Genomic DNA, 9,863 nt, shown 5'->3' with positions numbered 1-9,863 from the left:
ACACACAGAAGGGAAAGGGGAGACCTGGGCAGAGTGGGAAAGATGAGGACGCATACAGAAAGGTTGAGGTAGGGGGATCCCCTTCCCGCGTTCATCCCTCAGCCCCACCCTGCGCCCAGCAAATCCAGAGGCCGCGGCGTCCACCTTCCCCGGCGGGGCAGGGGCGGCTCCTCCTCCGGCCAGGGCGGGAGCGGCGGTAACAGAGACGGCAGCTTGATGGTTCCAGGGCTCCGAGTGTGTGTCAGCGGCTGGGGCGGGGGCAGGAGCGGCCGTCGGGTATCCCTAGCGGTCCAGGTTCATAGTCCAGTGCTTGGCTCCGGTCGCGCAGCTGTCCCTGGCGGCCGAGGAGACGGGGGTCACGGGCGCTCCCCCACTGGGTGGACCCCCGGCGCCGGCGGCGGCCTCACCCTCATTCTTGAGGTCTTGAAAGACTTGCGTGAAGAAGTGGGGGTCGGCGTTGAGCCGCAGCATCTGCGGGCTGAGCCGCTGGATGAGGCGCAGGCAGCGTTGCCAGAAGCGCTCCTTGTCGGGCTCCACGAGAAAGGGCTTGAGCGGATAGGAGATCTCGTTGCCCATGTAGGAGTAGGCGAGGTAGAGGCAAGTAAGGAAGGCGGCCTGCAGCTCGGCGGCGGACGCCAACTCATCCCCGCGCAGCGACTCGCGGCACAGCAGGTACACGAACACCAGGTTGGCAGGCGTAATGAAGGCCTGGTCTTGCCAGCCCTGCAGCAACAGCGAGCGGTCCACTCCGCGGAACCAGCCCACCAGCTCGCCGGGGCTCAGCTCCTTGAGGCGGTAGCAGCGTCGGCACACGAAGTCGCCCAGGCAGCGCAGCAGCTCGCCCGTGGACGCCTGCACGATGACCCGCCGTGGCGAGCCGCCAGGCACCGGTGGCGCCGCCTGAGGGGCTGGGGGTGGCGGCGGCGGCTTTCCCCCGCCCGAGCCTGGCGGCGGTGCGGCCCCACTGCCCCCCGACGGCGGCTCGCAGGTGGCGGCGGCCGCGGGCACTGTGGGCACAGGCACGGCCAGGGGCTTGGTGGCGCCGCCGCCGTCTGGGGGATCCCGGCCCTTGCGGAGTAGGTTCTCGCGGTTGCGTTGCTGGACCAAGGGGTCCGCGCCAGTGGACGCTGGCTTGGGCGTCACCTTCTTGCTGCCTTTCTTCTTCTTGGCAGACGCGGCCACCAGGCGCTTCCAGGTGAGCGCCGAAATGAGCACGGATGGCCGTTTGAGCCGGCTCTCGCCTTTGCCGCCTTTGCCTACTGGCGGCGCTCCGTAGCCCCCCAGCGCCTCGTCCCCCGCGGGCGGTGCCTTCTTCTTCTCCTCGGGCAGCCCGCCGGGCCTCCGGCCCTTGGCCGAGGAGGCTGGGGAAAGAGACAGCACCGTGCCCATCCTGCAGAGAGGGGCCGGCGCCCGGGCCCCAGCGGGAACCACGGGCGGCGCCGCTGCCGCCGCCGCCGCCGCTACTGCAGCCCCCGGGGACCCGGCGGGGTGGGGGGGCTAGCCCCGACCGGGGCGCGGGAACGGGCGGGGAAAGCTGGCTGCTTTGCTGCTCGGCGACTGCCGCTCGGAGTCTGAGCTGCGCCAGCTGCAGCGTCAGCCCCACCCCTAGGGCCTCTTCTTTCGCTGCGCCGCGCCCCGCTTCACGCTGCCAATCCTCGCCCGAGCTGCCCTCCTAATCGGCAGCTCTTCTGACCAATAGAACCTCACATGCCAATCACAAGTCCCGCCCACCTCCACCCTCTGTTGCTGGTCCTTTCCCTACACCAGCAAGGGGTATGGAGGAGGATGTGGCGGTCGTTCGAGGACCCCGTAGGGTCTGAGCTGGGGAGAAAGAGTGGCTGCTCCCACCTCCCTCTACAGGTCTTAGAGACCTGGGTCAGCTTGTCTTGATGCACTGAATCGAGGTAGAAGAGAAGCCATGGGGACAGCCTCCCCTTTTGATTATGTGTTGGTGGCAGCATAGGTAGCAGTGCCGCCATCTGGGCGCTCTGGCTTCGGCGGGGTCTTACTGCACTGGCTCCTTCAATTGGCTGTCTGAACTATTCCCTCTTAGATCTTCTCCCCTATCTTACCTCCTCACGAGGCCACCACAGAGAGCTGTAGTGGGCACATTTTTGCTCTACCTGTGATGGGGTGCTGGCAGGGCCTGGGTTTTCCTGAAGGTCACAATTCTCCTTGGGGGCCCTTGCTATAGGGACCACAAGACCCCCATATATGTCCCCGAGGCCGAGTTCTCCGGTCTGATTCTCTGTCGTTGAGTTCTGTGGGGAGAGGTCCTGGGGTTCTGGTCCCTGGATGGCTCTTCTTGTGCTCTTCATCCTCACCAACGCACCCTGACCCCATGCTTGGGTGGATGATGGATGGTTGGTCTATGGGGCAATGCTGGAAATTGAATAGGTTGGTCTCCACAGGCTCAGGCAGCAGACAGGGCCTTCTGAGTGGAGGGAGGCCCAAACGGGTTGGCACAACCTCCAGCCCAGTCCCAGGTTCAGGTTGAGGTGGGTTTTCATTGTTAAATGATTCCTGCCAGTCTATCCCCACTCCCAGCTGCAAGCTATTAGGCTGAGTCCTGCACATTTCTCTTTTTCCCTCCCTCCCTCCCTCCCTCCCTCCCTCCCTCCCTCCCTTCCTTCCTTCCTTCCTTCCTTCCTTCCTTCCTTCCTTCCTTCCTTCCTTCCTTCCTTCTCTCTCCTCAGTGCCCACAAAGTCTTTGTCCTGTATTTCAGACTCTCCAGGGCTTACTGCAGGTTCTGAGCCCAGCTGGTTCTGGGCTGTATATGCCTTGTAGGATAGTGTCCACCCTTCTCCAGGCCTGCTCACTGGCTCCCCAACACAGGAGTCTTCTTCTTCTTCTTCTTTTTTAAAAACTTATCTTTATTGTTGAAAATATTACAGATGTCTCCCTGAGCCCCCCACCGATCTCCTCCACCCCTCAACCCCCACCCCTCCAGGCCTTCACCACACTATTGGCTGTGTCCATGGGTTATGCATACTGGTATATACATATAAGTTCTCTGGTTAACCTCTTCCCGCTCCCCATCCCCCCAAGTCTTCAGCTTCTTTTGTTTGTTTGTTTGTTTGTTTGTTTGTTAATCCTCACCCCAGGATATTTTTCCATTGATTTTTTTAGGGAGAGTGGAAGAGAGAGGGAAAGACAGAGAGAAACATCGATGTGAAAGAAACACAACGATTGGTTGCCTCCTGCACGAGCCCTGACCAGGGCCTGGGCTGGGGAGAAGCCTACAACCAAGGTACGTGCCCTTGACCAGAATCAAACCCAGGACCCTTTGGTCTGCAGGCCGATGCTCTACCCACTGAACCAAACTGGCTAGGGCCCAAGTCTTTAGCTTCTTAAGTGGGCCTTGATGGTGGGTATGTTGGCAAGAGAAGCCCCTACCTATGGATTCAGCAAAATCTTCAGAACCATCTCTGGAGTCACCTCCATGATCCTCACAGACCACCAACACAGCTCCAAGCATCCACTGGTGTCAGGGTTGGTGTGTATGCACATGAGCTTGTGGTTCATTCCAGATAGGCTGTTCCAGAATCCCCTTAGGCTGCAGCTCCTGCCACCAGCTTTCTCACAATCCTTGCTTGCTAGTACTCACACCTGGAGGCCTGTGATCTGCCTGTCTTGATTCCCTATCTGATTCCACTGTACACATGCAGACTTGTACCCCTCCCTGACTCAGCACCCATAAACATGGTCTCATCAGGGTCTCTTTTGCTCCCTTAGATCTGATCTTGAGTCTCTCACAGCCCAAGCTGACCTGCTCAATTTCCCCATTCTCCCTTTTTTCAGCTCCTAGAACTGGTCCCACTTCTTCCTACAAAGCCTTCTGAGTCAGCCTTTATCAGGCCCCATAGAGACTGAGTTGCACTGGCAGAAACACCAGGCATATGGATCTGAATGGCACCTGGGTCCTCCCAGCTCTGCTCCCTAGAGTCCTTCAATGACATAAACCTGGTATTGTTTAGGACAAGATCTTCTATGTAGTACCCACAGATGTCACCACCACGGTACCCTCACTACAGGCCCAGCGGTGACCTCCTGTTGTCCTCTGGGTCAGAATCAAGAGTCTCTTCCTCTGTATCAGGGTCCCCAGATCAGGTATCTTAAAAGGTCACACTTCCCTTTCTCATTCTTCACCTTACCCTGCCTCATACCCACGCTCCGGCTCACCCACTCTCCACCTAGTGTGGTTATCTCTATTGAATCTCGAATTCCTACTACTGGGCCAGACACCCTCAAAAATAAACATTACTTTGCCTTCTCCTGTCAAGCCCTTGAAATTCTACCTCCTCCAAGAAGCTTGATTGGAAGGGACGTAATGCTCTTCCCGACATCAGTCTCTCTAACCTCTTCCCCTGAGCAACAGCTACTACATAACAACTTGGTTAAGGGCTGGGCTCTGAGTCCCCAGTCCAAGATGTGCAGGATGGATATGGGTGGAATTTTTTTTTTAAAAAGTAGACAAAATAATCAAAACTAATCCTTAAAGAGTGACAGCATTTCTGTTATTAAAAAGCTAGAGATATTAAGGGAGGAGAGAGGGAGATTATGCCTCTATAGAAGACGTCCTCAAACTGTGGCCCGCAGGCCACATGCGGGTATTTTTGCCATTTTGTTTTTTTACTTCAAAATAAGGTATGTGCAGTGTGCATAGGAATTTGTTCATAGTTTTTTTTTAAACTATAGTTCGGCCCTCCAACGGTCTGAGGGACAGTGAACTGGCCCCCTGTTTAAAAAGTTTGAGGACCCCTGCTCTACATAGTGGAGGCCTAGAGGGCTAAGCGTAGTGAAACCAGAAAGACTTGAGAAGGCAGGCTTTACAGAAGGACAATGATGTCCTAGCCACATCTACAAGTGTACTTTTCTGGTTTGGTTATATTTCAGGTCTATATTCTGTAACTGATGCATTTATATGTATGTTGGTTCTGGTCTGTCCATTTCCCATGGACATACACCAAACATGTCAAACTTGCGGCCCACAACGAATATTTTTGCGGCCCAGCCAATATAACAATATGTAAGAAATGTTTTAATAAAAATTTTGTAACTTAATTTTTTTTGTAACTTAATTTTTAATATCCTGTTATACATAATCATTAACGAACTACAACATTCACTAATTGCTGATTACTATAATCATGTTGCATTCATTTCCTTTACACACCTTATGCACAGGCGCACCATTTCTTTCCACTAATACTAGCAGCAAATATTTTAGCAGCCGACTGCCACATCATTAGTCTTGTTTGGTGTGCACAACAGGAAATATTTCGCTTTCAGAGAACAAGAAAAATAGGTTTATTTGCGTTATTGTTTAGGTTTATTTGCTTATTAATTTGTGCAGTTATTCAGTGTCTGATAAGTTAATGTTAAATAAAAAATATTAATTGTTATTAAAATGTTCTATTATTTTATGTTAATGATGACTCATTTATTTCAGCCCTTCATATTCAGCATGTCTCTATCGAAATAAACCTACGTTTCTATGAAAATTGAAGCTTTTGTTTTTTTGCGGCCCACATAAACTTAAACCTTGTTTATTTGGCCTGTGTTAGCCTTTGAGTTTTGACATGCTTGACGTACACACTCCTCTGAGACAGTGCTGGCTGGATTAGACTCCTTTAGATGAGAAACCCCTTGTCTGTCTCCATCACTCTGGAGAACAATGCCCTGTCCAGATAAGCAGTTATTCCTGAAGGCTCTTTAAGACCAGAATTGTAGGCCGAGACCAGTGGTCGGCAAACTCATTAGTCAACAGAGCCAAATATCAACAGCACAACGATTGAAATTTCTTTTGAGAGCCAAATTTTTTAAACTTAAACTTCTTAAAACGCCACTTCTTCAAAATAGACTCGCCCAGGCCGTGGTATTTTGTGGAAGAGTCACACTCAAGGGGCCAAAGAGCCGCATGTGGATCGCGAGCCGCGTTTGCCGACCACGGGCCTAGACCAAGAAATGGAGTACCTAGATCAAGATTTTAGCCTGTGTAGGAACATGGCCTTATTGATGAGAATTGTACTTTCACTGTAGAGATGAGCCTTTCACTGACCCTTCCCACCCGCACCTCTGGGAAGATGAACCCCACCTTTAAGGGAATATCTCCAGGCAATGCAGCTCAAACTCTTATGCCCTTTGGCTGTTTTCATCTCCCTCTCTGAGAGTCCATTTCATCTCCCTCTCTGAGAGTCCAAAGGCAGGAGTTCTAGTCCATTGCTTATAAACGGTATGACTTGGGGAAGTCATTTCAGCTCTCTGGTCTCTCTTTCTTTATATTAAAATGTAAAAACTATATATTTTACTTTTATTATCAGATAAAAATGAATACTAAAGGAATAAGATAACATCTTGGGGGCTGAACTTAAAATGATACCTAAAGTCTCTTCTAATCCATGAATCTGATTCAAAATTAATCTGTGCTCTGAATCTGTTTCCCTCTCTAGCTCCAGTTCTGTCTGGTTCTCCCTGATATATTTCTGCCTGATGGACTCAGTCTCTGTGTGCACAGCATCTGTGTGAGGCCTGCACTTCTGCAGTTCAGCACAGGAGACAAAGAGAGGGGTACTCAGGCTCTCAGCAATACTTCAGAGGGGCCCCTGAAAGATGGTGAGACGAAGGACAGGATGCCAAGATGGCTGAGGTCCAGGGTTTCCCCAGGAAACATGAAGACCAGAGATCCCAGAACCCAAAGTCATTGCACCTCCATTTCTCCAATGGATCCCTCCATAGAGGCTGATGACAATGCAGATTCTTTTTTTAAAAAAATATATATTTTATTGATTTTTTACAGAGAGGAAGGGAGAGGGATAGAGAGCTGGAAACATCGATGAGAGAGAAACATCGACCAGCTGCCTCCTGCACCCGCCCCCCCCCCCGCCCCCGGGGGATGTGCCCGCAACCAATGTACATGCCCTTGACCGGAATCGAACCTGGGACCCTTCAGTCACTCTATCCACTGAGCCAAACCGGTTTCGGCGACAATGCAGATTCTTAAAACACCAAGGGTGGAGACAGCCTGGGCATCTGAAGGCCTGGATCTTGCTACCCCTCCCCCCATACACACACATTCAGAACCCCCATCCAATGTCTCAGCTCCTTAGGTGTGCAAAGGGAGAGCATATGCACCAGCCTACCTCTCTCCCTTCTCCTGAGGACTCTAGCCTAGGAGAGCTGGGGTGGGGAGGAGTAAGGCCCTGGGAAGGCAATAAAGGGAGCAGGACCCTGCCCCTGGCAATAGAGGGGAGTGGGGGAGAGGGTGGGCAGAGAGAAGAGATGAACCTGACCAAGGAGATGTTGCCGGCTGCCAGGAGGAAGACCCCCACCTTCTCAATGCCTTTCCCATTCCAGCAGGCCCCTTGCTAGAAGGACTTAACCCTTTGCACTCGCTTGCTTTTTTCTCGATTCCTTTATTCTACTAGGGATTTAATGCTAACCGTGTCGAGTCACACTCGAGATCCGAGTGCAAAAGGTTAATTGAGGAGCCCAAATGTAGGTTTTTAAGAGCAGAGAATAGAGTTGATAAGCACAGATGAGGAAAAGGTGCTCTGGGGCAGAAAGAGAAGGGACCATTGCTGAGATGCTGCAGGGCCCAGGATAAAGGCTCAGGGGAGGGCATGGGTGAGCTGGGGCTCCTTTTCCTTGCCATAAGCTCTCCTTCCTTCCTTAATAAAGCCTTGGTCTCTCCATCAGGTCAGCCTTCCCTCATCCTCACTCCTGGATCTTCTATTCCCAAACCCTGGCTCCTGCCCCCACCTCCCTTTGTTGCCCCCTGAGAACAGTTTTTTTTCTGCCCAATCTTCCAGCACTCTCCAGTAGCTTTATTTCTCAGTTCGAGTAGTTGAACTGAGAAAGAGAGCTACTGGAGAGTGCTGGAAGAATTGGGCAGAAAAAACTTCCACCAAGCCCATTTTTTGCCTCCTCCCTTTCACCCCCCATCCCAAGCATCACACACACACACACACACACACACACACACACACACACACACACACACACACACATCCCTTCTCTTCCCTGCCCCTGCTGGCGCCCAGCATAGCACTCCAGATGTAGGAGCAGATCAAAAGGGCGGGGGTGGTGGCTGTTGCTTTTCTGAGATATTCTTAGCCTGTCTGGAGGCTGGAGCTGGAATCAGCGTTTCCATCTCAACCAGGCAGTTGGCTGCAGGGAGGCTGCTGCCGTGACTGGGTCTTCCTCTAGTTCTCTGTCCCTCTCCCTGTTCCCATGTCTTCCTCTGTCTCAATTCCACTCTGTGAGCATAGACCCTCCATGAGTCCTGCTTCCCACCCCTGTGCCCAGGCATAGGGGGTACCCTCTGCTGTGGCCTAGCCCCAATGAATTCTGAAAACCCTGCTCTGGGACTCTTGGGACCTTCGAGAACTCTAGCTTATAAGTTCCCTGAATCCACACACAGCCTTCATCTCTGTGGCCCCAAGCTCACTTTCATCTGTCCCGCAAGAAACCCTCCATCGTACCTGGTCCCTAGACTCAAGCCATGACCATGAGAGCCTTTCTTATCTTGACTTTCAGGAATGACTCAGGGTCCCTGGAGTTCCAGGAACCTATTCCTGAGAGAGGCTGAGCCCTGGGGTCCAGTCCTCCTTTGGGACTGAACAAGGAACTCATGGCCCAGATTTGTTGTTAATAGAGGAAGGGGCCAGAAAGAGATCTGACTCATGCACAAATAGCATAGAGAACATTTGTCTTTTTAAAAGAGAAAGACAGTATGGGAGTTCCTATGTGGATTCTGGAGCTGCAGGTCTGGGTTCAAATCCAGCTCCTCCACTCATGAGCTTGGAGGCTTGAGGCAAGTTTCTTAATTCTTCTGAGGTCTATCAAAGTGGACCAGGGCTATTGTAAGATTTTATTTAATCTCTCAATGCTTATATATATTACTAGAGGCCCAGTGCATGATTCAATCATGCACCTGGTGCACCAGCGGGCTGGCTGTCCGCGGGTGCCCCAGGCTTTCCGAAAGCCTCCAGCGCTGCGGAGGCTTTCGAAAGGCCTTGCGCCGGAGCAGACAGCCGGCCGGGTCCCCCGCTTTGGCCTTTGATCGCGGGGGACCCGGCCGGCTGTCCGCCCGTGCCCCAGGCCTTCCGAAAGCCTCCGGCAGCCATGGCACAGACGGCGAGCTCAGCGTCCTGCTGGCCCAATCAGCTACCCCGGCCACCCTGAGTCCCGCCCCCTGCGCCTCCTGCTGGCCCAATCGTGGGCGTAGCGGAGTGATGGTAATTTACATATTGCCATTTTATTATGTAGGATATGTATATGGTGCTTGTGTTTTAAAAATGTGAGTTATTACAAATTATATTGTTATCATTATTTTTACAGAGCAAGAAAGGTTTGCTTGATCTGTACCATTAACATGCTTTTTTATTTGTTTTTTTCTTACTAGAATATTCTTCATTAATGAGCCAGGGTACTATTAAAATTTCTTTTTGTTTGGTTTTTGAGTCTGGAATTTATAGCTGTCCTTTCTTCTTGGCTATTGTGCTGATGGCAATTGTTACTCAGACTGTTCCTAGGGGATTGCTGGATTTGATTCCTGAGGTCACAAAGACCTAACAGCATGTCAGGCACCGTTCTCTTCTCTGGTCCACCACATGCCTCATTAATTTGATGAACCTCTGTGTACTTGCTACGTGCCAGGCACCATGCTGGCCACCCCACCCTCACCCCTTCTGACTGTGCTTTTCAGGGGGTGTGCTCTGGCTACTCATCACACACCTGCTATCTCTCCAATGCTCCAGAGACTTCATGCAGGGTTAGCTCTACTTTTCAAGGGCTTTGAGAAATTGTTCTGAAAAAATTTAAAATCAATTTTAGCAAATACTATTCAAGAAACTGTGGC

General features: G+C 52.0%; 1 protein-coding gene across 1 annotated transcript; it reads right to left on the bottom strand.

Moving 5' to 3' along the window:
• Window positions 1-282: 282 nt before the first annotated feature.
• CDK5R2 (cyclin dependent kinase 5 regulatory subunit 2) lies at window positions 283-1,389 on the bottom strand (the record flags this gene model as incomplete). The annotated part of the gene is made up of 1 exon (XM_079782556.1): window positions 283-1,389. The coding sequence occupies one exon, from the start codon at window positions 1,387-1,389 to the stop codon at window positions 283-285; it is 1,107 nt and encodes a 368-aa protein (XP_079638682.1).
• Window positions 1,390-9,863: the final 8,474 nt, after the last annotated feature.

The sequence above is a fragment of the Cnephaeus nilssonii genome (assembly GCF_951640355.1).
Source record: "Cnephaeus nilssonii genome assembly, chromosome: 10".
NCBI classification, from domain to species: Eukaryota; Metazoa; Chordata; class Mammalia; order Chiroptera; family Vespertilionidae; genus Cnephaeus; species Cnephaeus nilssonii.
This window is presented reverse-complemented; position numbering and strand designations above follow the sequence as displayed.